This window comes from Gopherus evgoodei, chromosome 4 (assembly GCF_007399415.2).
Source record: "Gopherus evgoodei ecotype Sinaloan lineage chromosome 4, rGopEvg1_v1.p, whole genome shotgun sequence".
NCBI lineage: Eukaryota > Metazoa > Chordata > Testudines > Testudinidae > Gopherus > Gopherus evgoodei.
In genome coordinates, this window is record NC_044325.1 from 108,104,410 (window position 1) to 108,125,846 (window position 21,437).

Genomic DNA, 21,437 nt, shown 5'->3' on the forward strand with positions numbered 1-21,437 from the left:
CTGTCAGAGACCAGACACCAATGCGTTGATTAAGGGGCTCACACTAACCCAAAAGCTTTAGAATAAGTGTGGCCCCTTTATTAGGGGTGAGCATCAATATTTATACACAGAAGTAAACAAAGTGATTAATAAAAGATAATGGTCATGCATAATCAATCAAGATTTTACAGGAAAAGCAAGTTTAACAAGTAAATGCATAGAGATAAAGGCTAATGGCTACTTGATAAAGGGGGTGTCATGAGTAGTTTGCAGGTCAGTGCTTTGTTCGATAAAGGGTTCAGAAAGGATTATGCAGAGACGGCCAGTCTGGGTGTGTTTTGGCTCCAAAGTTCACCAAAAGTTTAGACCCAACATTCCTCCATTTGTAGCTTTGAGATAACTATTAATCAAAAAGCTACACCCTATTTCAAGATCTCAAGGGCCGCTTGGCAATTTCAGCCTGGGCCAATTCGAAGAGAGTAAGGCTTTTAGCTGAAGTGGGAAAAGAATAAACTGATTTACATGAGTTTATGAGGGAGGGGACACACTGAATACAGCAACACAGTAGTATAAGGACTACTATGGCCCCAACAACACCCACCAAGAGGTTTTTAACCCACCCAAGTCCGGGCAGCCAATTCCATAAGGCTCCCCACCAATCGTAAGGTGGCTGGCCAGAGGAGTAGTTTTTAGCCATTTCCCTTAGGTGTTTGGTACGTTGAAAAGTGTCAGAGTAGGTGTCATTTACAAAAACACAGCATTCTTCATTTATGAGGGTGCAAGTTCCTCCCTGGGCTGCTAACATCATATCTAAAGCCATTCTGTTTTGCAAAGCTAACTGGCGCAGCTGGGACATTTCCCCGGCCTGATTTTTAAATAGGGTTGCAGTTTCATTGGTCAAAGATTCTAATAGTCCCTGTAGACAGATGATAGCACCCTTCAAGCTAGTGTGACAGCCACCGCTGCCAGGACAAACCATCACGGAGATTAATATCTCTGTCAGTTTCACGGATGTTACGAACGTGGGGAAAATGAGGGGGAGTGAGGGAGATGCGAGAAGGCGGTGCTAGCCATGCAAATAACATGACCCTGCCCAATCAGGGGAGAGAAAATAATAAGCCTTGGGCCCGCACACCCAGTATGTTCCATATAATGCATTTTGGGTATTCCATTTCTCAAAGTAGGAGGTAACCCACCACCCGTTGTACCACTGTTCCCCTGGTAACGCAGAGGGGTCGTTGTGTGAACTGCAGAGGCACAATTTGGTAGTGTTGTCCTCAAGGGCAGTGTAGTACTGCTTGAGCAGTTGTAGAAGGCAATTGTGTATTCTTTAACAATTAGTTGGACACCCTCGAGATCTGAGCAGGGCTTTTTAAAAACTGACTTTGAAAACCTGCCCCTCCATGAAAAAGTTGAAAAGGTTGGATCGGGGTGAGGGATCCACATATGGATAAGTGGGATGCGCAAGGCTTGAAGCCAAGATTTTTACTAAAGGCGGTGCCATTAAAATATATGTTGCATTTACTTGTTCCCACAAAAGCTGACCCTTTTTCTTTAACAAAACACAGTGATCCTGTTTGATTGGTTACCCTGAGATATTTGTTAATTGGCACTTCTGTTTTGTCCCATGTAAGATTGGGTTGGACTGGATCTTTTATTCTAGTCGGTGGCATCCAAGTCATATTAGCAGTGGTTAGGGGAATGGGTGTGAAGGGGAGTCCCTGTGCTGCATTTACTGGAAATTGAGTACATACCCAGCAATCACTTCTATTTCCTAAAATACGAGTTTTAACCTCGTGGGAATATCTGATAAAAGCATTATCTTCATAAGCAGAAAATAAACTAAAAAAGCATAAAAAACATACAGTTGTCAGAATAAAGGGTCCTCTTATTTTTTTCGAGTCAATTTAAGTCTAATGTCTGAGAGAGGTAAGCTGGTCCACTGGTCGAAGGCAGTGTCCTCAGTGGTGACAAGAGCTGCTGGTCCGTCACTGTGGTCCACTACGGCTGGCTTGACGTGGGAGTGGTGGATCCAAGATTTGCGTCCTTCCAGGAACACTGCAGTCTGGGTTGTCAAAAGAACCTGGTGAGGTCCAGTAAACCTTGGCTGGAGGGTGTCGTCACGAACGAACTTTTTGGCCCAGACGAAGTCCCCTGGTTGGAACGGGTGGATTTGTTCCTCCAGCGGCACGGTCTGGGAAAACTGTGAGGCTTTCCAAAGGGTACGGAGGCGAGCCTGTAGGGAGAGAAACTGACACGCGGTCATATGATCCCCTCCCAATAGTGAAACATCAGCACGTGGTAGCGCCCCGCCTTTGAAAGGGGGGTGTCCACAGAGCAGTTCAAAGGGGATAATCCCAATGCACGGGTTGGGCGAGTACGAAGGTGAACAGGACCAAGGGAAGTACCTGAGGCCACTTTAATCCTGTTTCCTGACAGTATTTAGCCAATGTAAACTTAAGTTCCCTATTCATACGCTCAACTTTCCCGCTAGACTGGGGGTGGTAGGGTGTATGGAAGGAGTGTGAAATGCCCAGTCCTTGTTCTAAACGGCCAAGGACATGACCAGTAAAGTGAGGTCCGCGATCTGAGTCGAGCACAAGAGGGATGCAAAACGGGGTACAATATCTCTAAGGAGAATCTTCGCCACTGTGGCAGCAGTACAATTAGCAGTAGGAAAAGCTTCGACCCAGGAAGTCAGAGGGCAACCAAAACAAGGAGGTGCTTTTTTCCAAAAGCCTTTGGCATATCTGCAAAGTCAATTTGGAGATGTTGAAATGGAGCAGCAGGCGGAGGTCTTCCACCCTTAATTTTGTTAAGAGGCGGAGCAGGTCCATTACGCTGACATGTGCTGCATGCTTTCACTATTGATAGGCAATAGGGTGAATGCCTGGAGCATACCAAAAGCGAGCGATAGTGTCCACGAGGGGCGTGCGTGCCGTAGTGACCCCCTTTATCATGGTGCCAGCGAACTGCCACGGGGTATGTGGAGCGAGGGAGGCAGGCTCGGCCATCTGGCATAAGCCAGGTCCCTTTGACCAGAGTGGCCCCGAGGCTCTCCCACGATTGTAGTCAGCAGCGGGTACTGGTACGGGGTGCGGTGGAGTAAAGGAGGAGGTTGCAATAGCCAATGTGGGCATGGCTAAAGGTAAGGTGGCAGCCTTCTTGGCGGAGGACGTCAGCCAGGGCATTCCCACGGGTAACGGGGCTACTATCTTTAGTATGGGCCCGGCAGTGAACTACAGCCAGGACAGAGGGTTTTTGGAGGGCGTCCAAAAGCTTGTGGATGAGGGGGAGGTGCTGAATGGGTTTACCGGCAGCTGTCTGGAAACCTCGAAACTTCCAGAGGTGGATATGACAATGCACAACTCCAAAAGCATATTTGCTATCAGTAAAAATGGTAACGGTCTTACCAGCGGCCAACTGGCAAGCTCGGGCCAGGGCATAGAGTTCAGCAGCTTGGGCTCCCCAGTTGCCTGGCAGTGAGGCGGCCCTCTTGAATGTCCCATTCAGAGGTGACAGCATAACCAGTGAAACGCTTGCCATCAACATAGAAGGAGCTTCCGTCCGAGAAGAGGATGCAATCGGGATTGTCCAGTGGCACGTCAACAGGTTGTCCCTTATCTGTAAGATGCTGGAAACTACTTCCACACAGTCGTGCTGATCCTGGAGGACTGGCAGGTCAGGAAGCAAGGTAGCTGGATTAAGGGGTCCACACCTTTCAAAATTAGGTTAGTGTCTTCTAAGAGTTCGGCCTCTAGCTGTTGCTGACGATGGGCCGAAAAGACTTGGGTTGTGCCCCTACGCAGAAGGGCTGACAAGGCATGAGAGGTCCAAACCGTGGTAAAATGACCCAGGGTTAGGCTCTTTGCCTTTGTGATCAGCAGGGCAGCTGCTGCCAGAGTCCGGGTGCAGGATGGGGTTCCCTGAGCGACAGGGTCGATTTGCTGAGAGTAAAAAGCAAGCGGGAAATGGTGGGGCCCGCTCAGCTGGGTAAGGACACCACTAGCAATTCCGCCCCTCTCATGGACAAAAAGGTGAAAGGGTTTGCTGTAATTGGGGGGGCGGAGAGACATGGAGGAGGCCACACTGTCCTTGAGTAACTGAAAGGCTTTAATAGTGTCCGGGGACCACTGCAAAGGGTCAGGAGCAAGGTTAGCAGTGAGTCGGTGGAGCGGTTTGCTTAACTCCCCGCAGGATGGCAACCAGGGGCGACAGAAGCCAATTAATCCTAAGAAACCTCGAAGTTGTTCTTGGTGTTCGGTAGAGGGCAGTTTTGAATAGTCTTTATGCGGGCTGGGTCCATCTGTCTTCCCTCTGGGGTTAACAGGAAGCCCAGATATCGGACCTTCTGTGAGACCCACTGAATCTTTTTAGGGTCTACTTTGTGGCCTCTGGTGTGTAGGTATAATAAAAGTGCCTTACCATCGATGCGGAGGGCAGCTTCTTCGCGATTACCTAATAGGATGTCATCTACGTATAGGACCAATGTGGATCCCTGCGGACTAGTGAAACCTTCCAAGTCATGGCGGAGGCACTGGCTGAAAATCGTGGGGCTGTCTCTGTAGCCTTGAGGAAGTCGTTGCCAGACATAACTTTGTCCCTCCCAGGTGAAACCAAAGAGATACTGAGAGTCTGGGTGCACAGGAATGCTGAAAAAAGCTGATTTTAAGTCAATAACAGTGAACCACTCAGCATCCCAGGGGATTTGGCTGATGATAGTAGCTGGGTCAGGAACTACTGCATGAAGAGGGACCACATACTGATTAACAACTCGTAGATCCTGTACAAAGCGCCAACGAACAGGGTCTCCGTTCTTTTTAGGAGGCTTTTTGACAGGCAGTATAGGGGTGTTACAGGGAGTGCGCTGAGGGCGGACTAGCTTTTGTGCAATGAATCCCTCGATAATGGGGCGGATGCCCTCCCGGGCTTCCAGCGACAGGGGGTATTGAGGGACTGACGGGGGGGGTTAAGGAAGGCTTCACCTGAATCCTTACGGGTTCTGCCGAAAGGAGCAGGCCAACATCAGTGTCAGAAATTCCCCAGAGGGTTGAAGGCAAGTCAGTGAGGTCAGGGGAGAGAGAGGGGGGTGTTTCCCAATTACCCTGAGTAGGGGCCGAATCTCCTAACACTGTCATCAATAATCCTACCCCTTCAGGAGTGCAGGTTAAAGTAGCCTCAAGCTTACAGAGTAAATCCCAGCCCATCAAAGGGATCGGACAAGCTGGGGAAAAAAGAAAACGGTGAGGAAAACATTTATCAGCATAAACAACATTCAAAGGCAAAGTGAGTTCCAGAGACTGTGGGTTGCCCTCCACCCCAGTCGCAGTTTTAACCTCAGAGGATAGCCAGGGAGAGGGGGCATGATTTAAAAGAGAGAAAGTAGCCCCAGTATCAATGAGGAAAGAGACAGGCAGTCCCTGGACTGAAAGGGTTAAACGAGGCTCTTGCTGGGAGGGGAGAAAGTGAGAAAGGAGCCGGCTAAAGACATTAAGGAAATAAGACCATCACATTGTTTGCCTTCGCCCCCGGGGTACCGTCATTGAGGAGGCTGAGTTTGCTGCGGCTGCTGCTGTTTCCCGTAGTTGATCCAGGCCTGGGGAATGGGCTGAGCTGGTGGTGCAGGGGTGTATTCCTCACTTGTGTAAGCATCTGCGGATGCAACCAGACCCTCTGGGCGTCCCCAGGGGCATTCACGTTTAAAGTGACCAGGCTGTCCGCACTGAAAACAATTTCCTGATGGCTGGGGTCGCCAGGACCCTCTTCCCCGAGCACCCTGGAATCCCCTGCCACGGCCACGGCCTTTGCCTCAAACACCGCCGTGAAAAGCTAAAGCCATCAGCTTATATTCTTCCTTTTTCTCTTTCTTTTACTACTTTCCCTTTCTTTCTCCCAGGCAAAATCAGCTACGTCCAACACTGAAGTGACTGACTCACCTCCCCAACCAGGGCGAAACTTTAAGAAGTAATCCCTTAAAGGGGGCACCGACTGATTCACAAAAAATGAAATAAGAGTAGGGTGGTCTGCTTCTCTCTCAGGATCCATCTGAGTGAACATTCGGGCCCCCTCCAATAGCCTCGACCAGAACTTTCTGGGCGGCTCATCAGATTCCTGCCAAATCTGCATGAACTTAGCCTGATTAGGCGAGCGGCGAGCCATTTCCTTGAGTCTCTCTAACAATCGCTCTCTATCTGCTCGCAGCTGAGTCAGCCTTGGCTGAGTCCAGTCTAGGGGATTCCAGCCAGCGGCCAGATCCCGCCTATCCATCCAAGTAAGATTAACTGCATTGCTATCTCCCCATGTCCTTTCTGCCATCCACAATCTACTACGTTCCTCTCCGGTCAAAACTCTACTTAACAACTGATCCACATCCGTATAAGTAGGATTATAACTTAAAAACAATCTTTCTAGAAGTTCTATGATCTTTCGGGGATTTTCCCCAAAAGACCCTGACAACTGTCCCCACTCTTTCAAGTCCCATTCTAGCCATCCTTTATATTCCACAATACTAGCATGTTGCAACCGTCCATCATTGCCCATATAAGGTTGATCGTGCACCTGTAAAGGCATCTCTCTAACTATACTTTCCTCAGGGGGGGGGCATGCACCCTGCCGTACCTGCTTGGACATAAGCCTAGTAACTACTCCTCCCGAGGTTTGCCCCTCCATTTCCTCCTCATCCTTCTGCAGAAATTCCAATCTGGTATCCTGCAGATTCCCCTCTGCTACAAGGAGAGAGTCCCCCTGCGGAGGAATAGGGGCAGGTGCAGAGGGGACCAGCTGACGAGTCAAAACACGCCGTGGTCTACACCCTTCATCGAAATAACCTGGAGGGGGTTCACTCTCGGGAGAGTACCTGACTGCCATAATTTTTAAAGATTTCCACAGCTCTGCTGCTGTGTCCCAACAAAACCAGTAACATAAATGTCCCGGATGGTCTTTTTCGATCTGGCTCTTTACTCCTCTTAAGGCAGCCTGTTCGAAAGAGCCATACGAAGGCCACCTCATCTCCGGGTCGGCCAATACCGCGGTATACCCAGTCCAATTCCTTACACATAGTGTGTACAATTTCTTCCTAGACATTCCTGTCTGTACTGGGAGTTTCCCTTCGTTCCATAACTTATTTACAATCCCCAACGGACTCTCAAGAGGCACGCTAGTCCCTTGACCCATGGTGTCTGACAGGAGCCCTCCAACTGGCGTTTACCCTGCTGTCCAATACACGACCCCTCAATATTGAATTGGCTGGGAGAAATCTCCTGTGGCGCCTTGCCAATTCATATATGAGTGGTCTGACCACTGGACAGAGGTACCGCACCAGAAGGTATCCCGGATGAGCCCCCAAATTGTTAGGTAATAAAGCAAGTCCTTACTCACCTCTCCAGCACCCGAGTTCGTGCGGAGTGGGTATGGGCACACAATTCTGTCAGAGACCAGACACCAATGCATTGATTAACGGGCTCACACTAACCCAAAAGCTTTAGAATAAGTGTGGCCCCTTTATTAGGGGTGAGCATCAATATTTATACACAGAAGTAAACAAAGTGATTAATAAAAGATAATGGTCATGCATAATCAATCAAGATTTTACAGGAAAAGCAAGTTTAACAAGTAAATGCATAGAGATAAAGGCTAATGGCTACTTGATAAAGGGGGTGTCATGAGTAGTTTGCAGGTCAGTGCTTTGTTCGATAAAGGGTTCAGAAAGGATTATGCAGAGACGGCCAGTCTGGGTGTGTTTTGGCTCCAAAGTTCACCAAAAGTTTAGACCCAACACCTGCATCTGCTTTTACCACACATAATTTATGGTGCTAAATTGTAATACGAAACACAGTGATAATGCTTTAAAGTCTGCAACATAACACACTGTATGAAATGGTGGAAAAAAGTCCTCGCAGGGTGATTTCTTACAAATGCTCATGATGCCACCAGAATATTTTGGATTGCAAAGGGGCTGGCGAAAAGTTTTAGCCCCAGGTTCCAGGGCTACAGAGTGAAGTTGAATAGTTTTAGCTTGCATATACTGTAAAGAGTCCACTACCTTTCAAGCACCGTGTATGCTAAGCAGAACTACACTAAAATAGGAAATAATTTAAATAACAATGTATTTTTCCACCCCAATGATCCCATAAAATGGAACAGACCAAAAATCACGAGAGAACGTTAAGAGCACTCAAGCTTGTCTAAATATAGAAGTTTAGCATAACATGCATCTTTGAAGTAAAATATAACCTTTATGCCAGTGTGAATTACTCAGGATGGGTTCCAGAGAACCCTCAGAGGAGGAAAAACTTCTGTGTGACACACAGCAGTTCTTGTGAATTCCAGGACAGTTCTAACAGAGGAATGTTTACAGTCATAGGTAATTCAAGATAAGATTTTGCCTCTTCCTTATGATTTCTAGGTACCTATGGTGAATTCTGCAGGATTCAGACAATTATTTTATGCTAAATTATTCACCATTAATGCAATTATTGATGTTAATCCTACAAAGTGTATAAATGTTACCAATCAGGGTTTTGATTTTTGACATTCCCTAGGAAAATCAACTGTCATTTTTGCTGGGCAAGTCACAAACCACTGACCTCTTCCTGAGCCCTTATCCATCTACATCTCACCTGAGAAATTTGCTAATCTTGCCCCTACTCTTTTCATCACCAGACATCCATTATCTCCTCTCTATCCCTTTGCCTTTGGCTCTATTTTCCCACTCACTGGTTTCCAACTCCAATTAAGAGGAAGAACATAGGGAAAGAGGGGGAGTTGCAGCTGGTAACTGTTAAGGACAAAATTGCTCTGTTGGGATGGAGCTGGCACTTGCTCCCAGATTGAAAGGGCCAGCTTGTGACACAGGAACCCTTGATTGCCACCTGGCAGAAGGCATAGATAGTGCATGGCGCCTTATAGGGATCTCCTGGGTCAGTTATATGCATAATAATTCATAAAGGGTGGCATGTGAGATATCTGTTAAGAGTGATAAACCCTCAGCTCATCATAACCATTTCAAAATGTATGTAAAGATAATATTGTAAGAAGTATGTTCTTATACTGGAAATTATGTTCTTAAGGTCTGTGAGTTAAAGCAGGTCACTATGAGGTGATAAACATGTTTCTTTCAGACAGGCTGGAGACACTTATCTATCTGTCTGGTTGTATGCGAAGTGAATATTGTAGACTTCACAATGGATGCCTATTTGCAACCAGATAATCAAAGATTAAGAAATAACAAGAGATCATAAAATCTACAGGAAGGAGCATACAGCCAGATGGTGTCTGGTTTAGGAATAAAGATCAAAGGGCTCTTTTGATATATCTGGGGTTGCAAAGGCACACTCTAGTATCTTTCACCTAGGATGGAAGCTGACAGTGGGCTTGCTTCATGAATGAAAGATCCCAACCAGGCATCTGCAATACACTGGAAGGATTTTGGGGTGAGCTTTTGCTCTTATGACATAATAATGGTCTATTAGTTAAGTTCAGGATCTATTATGTGTGTTATGCTTTTATTTGATCTGTAACCGTTTGTTAATATTGCTACTTGCTATCGGTTTGAATTTCCAGTCTTGGTTCAATAAAATTATACTTGCTTTCCCTATAAACCAATGAAGTGCTTTGAGTTAAGCGGAGCTGTGTTTGGAAAGCTCTGATGTACAGCTCCTTTGGGAGAGGATCTGGGAATTCTGTGAGAGTCCAGTAGCTCAGGAGCTGGGCACGCTAGGGAAACACCATGGAGGACGTGAGGTCGGAGTGTGCCTATCGCTAACCTGTAAAGAGAGAGCGAGGCCTGCAGAAGGCTGGAAGGCAGGGCTTGTATTGCCAGAGGCTGGTGGTGCTAGGGAACTGACTCACAGGAGGCACATACAAGGCTTCCTTGCCTGAAGGCAGGTGGTAGGGAAGTGCCTCACAACCCTCGGTACTTCTGGGAAGCATCCACATAGCTATTAGGAGAGCATGCTCAGAAAGGTGTCCATGAAAAGGTGGCATTGAAAGCAGGGAGGGAAAAGGGACTACATTTCTCAGCACGTCACCACTTGAACATTGACAGATGCTTCATACATGTGACAAAAGAAACTTCATGTATCATCTGGACCTGCTTCTTGGCCCATTAATCTAATCACAGTGCTAAACTCTGAGGGTGCAATTCTGGCTCTATTGAAATCAATAGCAAAAATCCCACTGATGTCAAAGGGGCTTAGATTTCACCCTGAGGCCCTGGATTCAAAGACTCCCATTGACTTTGGTTGGCTTAGAATCAGGGCCTGAAATCTCAAGAGGGAAAAAATGTATTCTGCAGCTCCCTCTTCCACAGTTCAGACACAGAGTTAGTGGTGGCAGTTCAGTTTTGTAAGTTGGCCACTCCCCCTTGACTTGTGCACTTGTGCAGCCCGCTAGGACTCCTGCCATCAGGGCAACAGTCAATGGCAGTTTGCTTTGCTTGTGACCATGTCTTTGCTAACTTTAATTTTTAAAACATACTGGCTCAGCAGATGATGATTTGTCAGTAACTCAGACTAATGTCTGAACGTTTCAGATCTTATCTGTAGAGGAGTTTTAATGTATTAAAAAGCATACATTTTCCTATTGCACTTGCAATGGTTGGATCTACACAATACGCCATGTAGATTAAATGAATTCCTAAATGTAGTCATTAAGACATGAAGCACTATAACATAAATAGATACTTCATGAAACTTTGGTTTTATTGTCACAAATATTGTTGCCTGATCTTGCATTATTCAATTCCACTGTAATATTATAATTATTGTTAGAGCCTTTCTTTAAATTATGATAACATTCGTGTTTTAAAAAATGTTACATATCAGAAAATTATTGTATTCTTTGCAACCCCCTAAATAAAACAGCCTGCTATATGCTAGACTTGTTTTCTCAAGAAAAAGCGTCATTCAGTCAGGATAAATCAATACCAAATGATCATGCAAATCAACACAACAATCTGATTTCAAATTTAAGTGGACAGAACATAATTAGCATGCCCAATGTTGCTTAAATGTTACACATGCCTTTTAAAAAATGCAATTGACTTTCATTTGTCTGGTAACAAACAACACTGCACATACTTTTTGCTACAACATGAGTAATAAAACATGGTGCTTTTTGGTGAGAATGGAATGGAATCCTTGATGCTCCTGTCTTCCTCCAGCTGCCTGGCATGGCAAGTAACTGAATGCACCTTGGCTGGAGTAAGAGTTCTGAGATTTCCAACGGATGTAAACATTGATTTAACAATCTTTTAAGGCAGGGATTATTGATGCGAAGGGAGTGAGAGAGTTGGTCACTTGTAAAAATTAAGAGTGTCCAGTGCAGTGTTTGTGGGACAATGTTGCCTCAGTCATACTTTGTACAGATTCATTCCTAAGTGGGTAAAATTGGAACTCAGAACCAGATGGCTGGTGTTATTTGTATGTTTTGTTTTTACCAAATTCTGCCTGTGAATATGGAGTGTGAGAAAGTGGCGTTCACTTAAGTGAAATAACTTGCATATTGCTCTCTGAGGAAGGAGGCCAGTTAATCAACTCAAAAAAAAGGCCGTTCAGATGAGGCGGTAGGAGTCTGTGATGTAAACTCCCAACAGCTAGAAATCCAGAATTAAGGCTGCAAATCTATTCGTAACGCCCCCTGGTGCAAGTAATAGTCCAGCACATACCTGCTATGTCAGCCCAGGCACTGAGCCACAGTCCCTAAACACGGAGACGAGGGTGCCAGTCTTTGTGGGTCAGTTCCCGATCTGCGGAGTGGGGATTAGCCCCCCGATAGCCCTGGAGAGCCCGGGCCAGTTGGGTACATTTCCCAGGCGCTGCCCGAGGGGCACTGATCTGTGGGTGGGTGGCTGCACAGTGCCTGCAGCTCGATCACTGCCCTAGATAGTCACAGCAGCCACCTGCTGGCTCCGAGCCCCGCCCGGGGCGCTGCCTTATTGGGGCACGTGTCCGAGGGAGGAAAATGAAGGGGAACCGTTCAGCCCAGTCACTGCCACGACCCGGGCCAGCGAAGCCCCCAGCCCTACCTCAGAGCATGGGGTGGGGAGCGGGCTGTGCCGGGCGGGCCTGCCGGCTGCTCGGGCTGCTCCTGTGTCTCAGCGGCGCGCTCCAGCCTGCAGGTAAAGGAGGGATCCTGGGTCCCATACGGCGGGGGAGGATCGGGTCCAACTTTGGCTGCCGCTCGGCAAAGGGGATATCGGGGCAGGGTCACTGGGGTCCTCCTGAGCCTGCGGATTCTCCCAGCCCAGTGTCCTGGTCCTCCCCCACCCCCGAATACTCGTCCGGAGGTGGGGTGGGTGGGGATGTGTCTGGGGGGGCAGGGGTGACACTTCTGGCGTCCCAAGGCTGAAGCTGATTCCTTAGTCCCAGGTCTTTATTCCAAAGGCCATCAAAAGTCATTGCTGCGGGCTTATAGTTTTAGAAATTTCACTCGACTAAAATGTTCTTGTATGGTGTAACAATAGATATTCGAGCAAGACCCTCAGTCCTACATGGGGTAATGGGCTCTCACTTGCAATAAGTAATGAGGGTGTATAACTGCCAAATAACTTGTCACATGCCTGCAACTATTAATCTGTTCTGAGGTAGATGGCACATGCCACTCCCTGACCTGAAGCTTTACCTCTGTGCAACATGCTGTCATATCACCCCCACTCAATTTTCCATTTTGCAAATGCTCCTGGAGTAAGGAATCAGCTTTGAGTAGCTGTGAGAAAATCCCTGGCATGCCAAGGGACTCATCCTTATTACTATTGGGCTGTTCTGAAGTAGCTGGCACATGCCATTCCCTGACACAGCTTTATTTCTGGCCCCCTTCCTTCCTTTCTTATTCAAGGAGCATTAGCAAACTGCAAGAAGGTGGGGCTATGGGGTGGCTGCATTTAGCCCAGAAATATCACTTAGGGTCAGAAAATGGCACATACCAGCTCCTTCAGAACAGTTTCACAGTCTCCTCTCATTGACAGCAAAAAGTGCACACAGCCTTTAACAGCAGAAAGGCTAATTTGACACATTTTCTGTATAAAGCTCCACTCCAAACTGTAATATGCGAGCAAACCTAAACATAGTGCCAATAGCATGGCATAAATATTCTACCCCAGGGAATGATTTCATATCTAAGAGACATCCGATTGGGCAAAACCTTAAGAGTTAGAGCTGAGAAGCTCTCAGCTGAACTATTTTTAAGCCACAGATGGGTTGTAGCCTCTCAGGCTAGACAGCCACTAAATATAGACATGTAAAAGGGAAGTACTATGCCAGGTATTCCTGGTAGACCAAATCCTCAGGGCTGGTTATTCAGTAACAGTGGATAGAGGTAATCCCGCCTCACTGCCACATAAACTGGCCATGAATTGGGCAGATTGATCCTCAGTACAGTTGGCTCAGTGTGGAAGCGCCTCACCTCCTCTTCACAGAAGCAAGTTGGAGAATTGTTTGAGAGAAGAAAAGGAGGTCACCTAAATCCTTACTTCTCAGATCAGCTCACAATAACCCAGTGCCTCTCCCTGACTTGGCCAGCAGGATCCCATTGCCACTGCTATGGAAAGAGGGATGGAGGATTCCTGTGTTCTAAAAGATTTTTCTTTTTCTTTCGTTTTTCAATGTCCTTTTAATTGTCCACCTGACCTTGTCACCTCCCCTGGTTGCCAATTTCAGTGCTATCAGCTGAAAGTGCTGTGTAAGGGGAACACAGCCCTTCTAAAGTTACTCTGGAGGCAGTGGGAAGAAAGAAGAAACCAACCCACCACCACCACCACCCACATCATGGCACTGTGAATATGCAGCGCCTCCCCACCACTTCAGGAATCATGAATTCTGTCCCTGGGGGTGGGTGGGGATGAATTCTTTGGTGACCAATTAGGGAGGAGTTTCCCTCTCAATATCTGCTGAAGTTGCCTCCATAACTGTAGAGCCCAATTTCGCTGCATAGATATGGTGGGTAGGTTCCTCACTGCTTCAGGACTCTGCAGTAACAATTAAATTCTTGAGACCACCATCAGACCTCCTATGGTCCATACAGGTCTTGTCAATGCAATGAGTACAGTAAGGAAGTGATACAACCTCCACTCTATCCCCTCGTAATCTTCCTCAGCCTCAGCACATGCCATCTCATGTCATCTCTCCACTTGATGGAGTGTTATACAAGGATTCCTGAAGCTCCTGGTATGTGAGCAGTATGAGTCTGAGTTCAGAAAGTTGAAAATCAATAACTTCAATCCATGCGTGAATGCACAAGACTTAGAGGGAGCCCACAAATTTGAGAGGCTGAGGTCACAGTTCTCATCATTATTGGGTTAAGATGCATGATTACCCCCATCCTGTGTGTACGGAACACAGCAAATGGAAAATAGAGACAAGAGCAGAAATGTACCTGAATGGAGACAGTGTCCCCAAGCAGACACATAGGCAGCCAAGCGAAAAAATGTGTATAAGGTGCCATTTCTATTACTGTTATCACTTAGATTTGCCAAAGATTTAGATCATTATGGGGATCCTGGAGTTGTTTCCTGGATGTTTTGAAACACCCAGTGAAATTCTGAGTCATTTCCAAAAATAGACTTTTTGTAATAATCTATCGGTATTAATTATTCATTTGTCTTTCCCCTCAAGGGGAAGGCAAAAGAAATTGGTGATGTTGTGCCCCTCTCTCTTGCAGTGATGGGAAGCCAGCAGGGCAGTTTTTCCTTCAAAGGAGATGGACAAGTGACTCCAGACTTAGGGCACTAGTCTGGAACTCACCTGTGTTAATTTCTCTGTGCCCCCTTCCTGCTTGTCTCATTCAGTCTCTCTGTGCGTCATATCCCCATGTGTGAAATGGGGATAATAGCACTTTCCTACCTCACAAGGATGCTGTGAGGATAAAATGCATAAAGGAGTCTGAGGTGCTCAGCTATTATGGCAATGGGGTGCATATATATATACCTGGGATGGACAGATAGATAGAATAGATATTTTTTTCCCCATCACATGCTGCTGTAGTTCTACCACAAAGCTCCAGTGTATTACATGTAATAGGCAGTGTATGCACTGCTGAAGTTCCTCCTGCATTTTTGTTCCAAGAGCGAGAGCTACCCAACTAGCCTGTGTTATCTCTATTATTTCATTCAAATAAAAGCAAAGATTGTTATTCATAAAGCCATCATCAATTTAGGAAAGAAAGCTTTCATTCGACTACCATAGAGAGAGGTTATAAAGGGTTATGGGTGCGGAAACAGGCTACTACCAAACTGCATGATCATTTAGCCAATAATAACTCTTTCAAAGGAACATTGCCTTTAGGATATATTGCTCCAAATATACATTTTCTATTTTTGAAGAAACCCTTCAAGTGTTGATGGGAAGCACCCCACTGATTGTGTCACTGAATGAAAACATCTCCATACCATGCAAGATTTCTGGGTTCAATACAGCAGAACTGGATATCAAGAATGTGGGAGTTACCTGGTATCTTAAGACCCCGAGGACAGACCAAGAAGAAAAAGTATTCACATTTCATGCTGGAGCACATATTTCCCATAGAAATGGGGCCAGTATGTCTGACAGTGACCTGAGAAGAGGAAATGCTGCACTCTCACTACCACAGATACAGTTTAAGGAAGCAGGAATATATAGGTGCTATGTTATTGTTGCCCCTTCTGATGCTCATGGAACAGCTATATTAGAGGTAGTTGGTAAGTGACTTTATTGTACCATTTATTTTATACTGCATCACCTGGAGACCCAAAGGCAGAAGATTAGAGTCCATCTTAGCGGTACCAGTTTCCTCACCCCCCGGAGCCTTTGTGGGGATGGAGTGGCAGTGGGGATGGGAATTGCATTATATCAGTGGAATAGCCACAGCACCTGGGTAAGCTGTGCTAACAGTTATGGCGGTGGTGTGGTGAGCCCAGCCTTCTGCAGGAGATTTTACATGGGGATTAGCAGTTTTCATCAAGCTAATGTGTTTAAGGTATTTTTCCTCTCTCTCCATCATAGTTGCCTTTAAAAGGGCACAGTCCCTATTCCTTATTCACTGTCACATTCCTTGCCACAAACAGGAGACTGCAGTTCATTTCCCCCTGCAACCTCTCCATATTTGTATCAGTCTAAATATTCCCCTTCCATAATTTTTTGCAGGTCAGGGGAAAATATGGACCTAAATAGCCTGTTTGTCATAATTTCTAAGGTTTTGGCCAGGTAAGGGTTTTCATTATCTAATCCTCAGGCTTGCAGTGGCATTTTCAATATCCAAACATGCTGTAAATCTGAGAAACTCTATTAATTTTGTAGATACTTATTTACAAAGAGCAGAAAATAACAAAACTACTAAAGTTCTAATGAGCATAAATGCTATTTATCTATTAACAAATATTCACTCCTGTGATCTTGTTTCTGGGAAAAAATGACTAGATTAGCAAAAAACAAACTCAAAAACAAATAAAAAACCTCCACTCCTGCAATGAACATTAAACACTGCACCTATCAGATATTTAGGAAATGTGTGTATTCAGTGTACATTAACACTGCTAAAAAGCCAGAATATCACTGATGATGATGACGACAGCAATATAACCTTTATCTCCATACAGCTCAACCGGAAGTCAGCCTGTCTCCAAAGGAAGTTACAATAGAAAGCGACAAGGAGAAGACCCTGTCGTGTGATGTCAATAAGTTCTATCCAAATTTGGTTGACATTAAGTGGACGAAGATATCAAAGAATAACCAGGACAGTAGTGTAGCAGCAGAGGATATCCACACAGGAGCCTCTGTAGAAAATGAAGATGGCACATTTAATGTTACTAGCATACTAAGGCTGCAACCGTCTTTGCAAGATAATGGAAATGTCTATAGATGTATTGTGAGTCACAAAACATTTCCTGCCAAGTTACTTCTCAATAGCACCTTAACTGTCACAGGTATCCATTTCCTTTAGGGTCTTATCTCTTTTCTTTTGATATATCATGTGTTACGGAATGATGTGGCTAGATCTTTTCTGAAGGAATTTGAATCTTGTCAGCCTTATGCTGTCCCAGCAGTGCAGTGACACCAGGTGTCATTTGAGATAGACAGCAGGGCAGGAGAGCTGGCCATGCAGCGACATTCAAAACAGTCGATTTGCTGACATGCCAGCCAGCAAGGGAGTGGGAGACGTGGCAGAGGAGCCAAGGAGAGCCAATTCAGTGAAAAGAAGGGGTTGAAATCTGGTGGCAACTTTTCAAACGTCTGACGTTTTGATATCAGGCGTTTCTGGATGCACCATTTTAGTGCCATATTTGTGTTGGCAGGATTAGGTGACACATGCCACATTTTAGGGCCTCTCTGAGCTAATTGAGTTGATCCACAGGTGTTTTACAAAAGGCTGTTTTGACCCTACATTTTATTATCCTCATTCTATAGAATGTTGTTAATATTTAAGTTTTTAAGTGGGCATTTTGATACCCTTAATGCTGTCTATTTATGGGGAAGGCATTTTGAAGCTGTGATTTGATACAACATATTGTGCCTGGCAGTTATTCTGTGATTTCTTTAGTAGTGTATTGCAGGACCGGCGCCAGTGTTATTGGCGCCCTAGGCTCCAGTGGAGCTGCCGCAGGGGAGGTCCACTGGAGCTGCGTGACCAGCGGACCATCCACAGGAACGCCTGCGGCAGGTCAACCAGAGCCGCCTGCCGCCCCCCCGGCAAAATGCTGCCCCCCAATAATCCTGGCTCCCTAGGTGATTGCCTAGGTCGCCCTAAATGGAAAGCACCAGCCCTGGTGTAGTGGCTAGTAGAAGTTTTGCTCCTACTTTGACTTTCTTATTACATCAATTTCCAATATTCAGCCAGAAAAATAACCAGTTAATCACTTACTGTGAAAGTGTAGGTGCAGTCCACTAAAATGTATTTTTTTTTAACATGAACAAGCATAGAATCAGAATTTTCTTTATTTTTTTCATTCACAGCCCCCAAGTCAGCTTTGAACAGTATAATTGGAGCAGTCATTGGAACAATAATAGCCTGTATTATTGTGCTTGGTTTGGGTACTTTCGTGTACTGTAGGTGTTTGAAGAAAAGTAAGTAGTTTTACAAGTGCACTGTGCTAAGGATATCTTAATGGCAACTAGTAGCTCTTGTGAATGCTTGAATTGTAAGCCTTAATACCAGTAACAGACTAATAATTACAAAACCTCAGAATGTTCATTATCCACTCATTCACCCATTAAGTGAATGTTAGTCATGTCCCAAGAGCAGTGCACAGCACACTTTTGCTCCCTTGCTTATGAAGAAATCAATGTTTGCTAAATGTGTCAGGTGCCTCTGAAGCCCTTTGGGAAAAATTGGGGTCATACTGTATGTGACTAGAACATTTTAAACAACCTGGAACATGATAGCTATCAGTCAGGAGAAATGACAGGCTTAGTAAGAAATGCTTTGCTTTCATATACTGTCACATAAAGATTTGCTCCTAAAGTTGCCTTTTATTGGTTTAGTAGCAGGAATTTCTTCCACACAAACAGAGCATCAATAATAACTGGAACTAACTTTAAGTGGTAATTCTTAACAGTATGGTGATCCATTTTTGTTAGTGTAACTGTGCAGAAAAAAAACACTGACTCTCACACACACAAAGGGAGAAGTAACTGCCTTCATGAGAGAAATTCATGTAACAGGCTGAAAAGTCAGAGGCTCTAAGTAACTGACCATATAGTCACTTATCTGCCAAGAACTGTGGATAAGAAAAAAACAATTGGGGCATTTGAATCAAGGGAATTCAACTGGATGGTTTATCAGTACAAAAAATTAAAATATAAAATCTGACAGCATTGACAAACATAAGTAAGTACATCAGAAGCAGGAAGCCTGGTAAACAACCAGTGGGGTCACTGGACGACCGAGGTGCTAAAGGAGCACTCAAGGATGATAAGGCTACTGTGGAGAAACTAAATTAATTCTTTGCATTGGTCTTCATGGCTGAGGATGTGATGAAGATTCCCAAACCTGAGCCATTCTTTTTAGGTGACAGATCTGAGGAATTGTCCCAGACTGAGGTATCAGTAGAGGAAGTTTTGGAACAAATTGATAAATTAAACAGCAATAAGTCACCAGGACCAGATGGTATTCACCTAAGAGTTCTGAAGGAACTTAAATGTGAAATTGCAGAACTACTAACTGTAGTCTGTAACCGATCATTTAAATCAGCTTCTGTACCAGATGACTGGAGGATAGCTAATGTGATGCCAATTTTTAAAAAGGTCTTCAGAGGTGATCCCGGCAATTACAGGCCTGTAAGCCTGATTTCAGTACCGAGCAAACTGGTTGAATCTATAATAAAGAACAATATTGTCAGACATATAGATGAACATAATTTGTTGAGGAAAAGTCAGCATGGTTTTAGTAAAGGGAAATCATGCCTCACCAATCTCCTAGAATTCTTTGAGGGCGTCAACAAGCATGTGGAGCAAGGTGATCTAGTGGATATAGTGTACTTAGATTTTCAGAAAGCCTTTGACAAGGTCCCTCACCAAAGGCTCTTACGCAAAGTAAGCTACTATGGGATAAGAGGGAAGGTGCTCTCATGGATTGATAACTGGTTAAAAGTTAGGGAACAAAGGGTAGGTATAGATGGTCGGTTTTCAGAATGGAGAGAGGTAAATAGTGGTGTCTCCCAGGGGTCTGTTCTGGGTCCAGTCCTATTCAACATATTCATAAATGATCCGGGAAAAGGGGTAAACCGTGAGGTGGCAAAATTTGCAGATGATACAAAATTACGAAAGATAGTTAAGACACAGGCAGACTGCAAAGAGCTACAAAAGGCTCTCTCAAAACTGGGTGACTGGGCAACAAAATGGCAGAGGAAATTTAATGTTGATAAATGCAAAGTAATGCACATTGGAAAGCATAATACCAACTATACATAAAATGATGGGGTCTAAATTAGCTAATACCACTCAAGAAAGAGATCTTGGAGTCATTGTGGATAGTTCTCTGAAAACATCCACTCAATGTGCAGCGGCAGTCAAAAAAGCGAACAGAATGGTGGGAATAATTAAGAAAAGGATAGATAATAGGACAGAAAATATCACGTTGCCTCTCTAAATCCATGGTATGCCCACATCTTGAATACTGTGTGCAGATATGGTTGGCCCATCTCAAAAGAGATATATTGGAATTGGAAAAGGTTCAAAAAACGGCAACAAAAATGATTAGGGGTATGGAATGGCTTCCATATGAGGAGAGATTAATAAGACTGGGACTTTTCAGCTTGGAAAAGAGAGGGCTAAGAGGAGATATGATTGAGGTAAAAAATCTATAAAATCTAAAAAATCTATAAAATCATGACTGATGTAGAGAACGTAGATAAGAAAGTTTGTTTACTACTTCTCATAACACAAGAACTAGGGGTCACCAAATGAAATTAATAAGCAGCAGGTTTAAAACAAATAAAAGGAAGTATTTCTTCACACAATGCACAGTCAACCTGTGGAACTTCTTGCCAGAGGATGTTGTGAAGGCCAAGACTACAACAGGGTTAAAAAAAGAACTAGGTAAGTTCATGGAGGATAGGTCCATCAATGGCTATTAGCCAGAATGGGCAGGAATGGTGTCCCTAGCTTCTGTTTGCCAGAAGCTGGGAATGAGCGACAGGGGATGGCTCACTGGATGATTACCTGTTCTGTTCATTCCCTCTGGGACATCTGGCACTGGCCACTGTCGGCAGACAGGATACTGGGCTAGATGGACCTTTGGTCTGACCCAGTAGGGCCATTCTTATGTATTTAATTTTGATAGGTGTTTAGTGTATTGAAATACAGTGTAATGTTATGCAGCAGAGATCGAAAAATTGCAGTTAATTTTTTTCACTTGTCTTTTTTCATAATGTGGTGCATCAAGCAACTAATTTACATATTTTTCCTTGCAGCTCCACCTGTGACGTGACGCTCCATATTCGTTATAGAAATATGTCTATGATATAAATATGGCATAACTAAGATATTTTATGCAAGACGGCTCATATAAGATATAATTGGAAAGGTTATGATTTACTGAATGTGATTATCCAATTTGTATGCATGTATCATTTCTGTATCTGGAGTTAGGAATATTGACTATGTAACAATTACAACCATGGTTATACTTGGAGATGCCCACCAATCAGCCTTGATGGACCATTAGGAAAAGACAATGATTCTTTAAAGATATGGATCTCCCATCTTCTGGGAGTTCCTTCCTGTGGACATTGCAAATAAACCTGGTTTCATAGTTGCTTTGACACGGCTAGGTAACTGGACAATGTCACCTGGTACAAAGTACCACCTTGGACACTGCTGGTACTTTTCCACTGGAGAGAAAGGCTTCCCACCTTATGTAAATTCTATTTAAGGCTGGAGAGTAAGACAAAGAGGACGTTTCTCCATTGCCTTCCTGTCCAAGAAGAAAGACTGCTGAAAGTACCTGAAGAGACAAAGGAACTGGGCTGAGGGCAAGGCAAGGGCTGAGTC

At 44.8% G+C, this 21,437-nt stretch overlaps 1 protein-coding gene across 1 annotated transcript; it reads left to right on the forward strand.

Annotated features, from left to right (window-relative positions):
- The first annotated feature begins 11,663 nt into the window (after positions 1-11,663).
- LOC115650469 (natural cytotoxicity triggering receptor 3 ligand 1-like) lies at positions 11,664-21,437 on the forward strand. Its single transcript, XM_030560492.1, has 5 exons — positions 11,664-12,097; positions 15,296-15,649; positions 16,547-16,873; positions 17,901-18,011; positions 20,858-21,437. Exons 1-5 carry the CDS (start codon positions 11,941-11,943, stop codon positions 20,872-20,874), a joined length of 966 nt encoding a protein of 321 aa, XP_030416352.1. The 5' UTR covers positions 11,664-11,940; the 3' UTR covers positions 20,875-21,437.

Coding starts and splice junctions, on each gene's coding strand:
- LOC115650469 (XM_030560492.1), top strand. CDS start 11,941: ATGAAGGGGAACCGTTCAGCCCAGTCACTGCCACGACCCGGGCCAGCG. Junction 15,650..16,546: donor AGCTATATTAGAGGTAGTTG/GTAAGTGACTTT, acceptor ATCTCCATACAG/CTCAACCGGAAGTCAGCCTG. Junction 16,874..17,900: donor TAGCACCTTAACTGTCACAG/GTATCCATTTCC, acceptor TTTCATTCACAG/CCCCCAAGTCAGCTTTGAAC.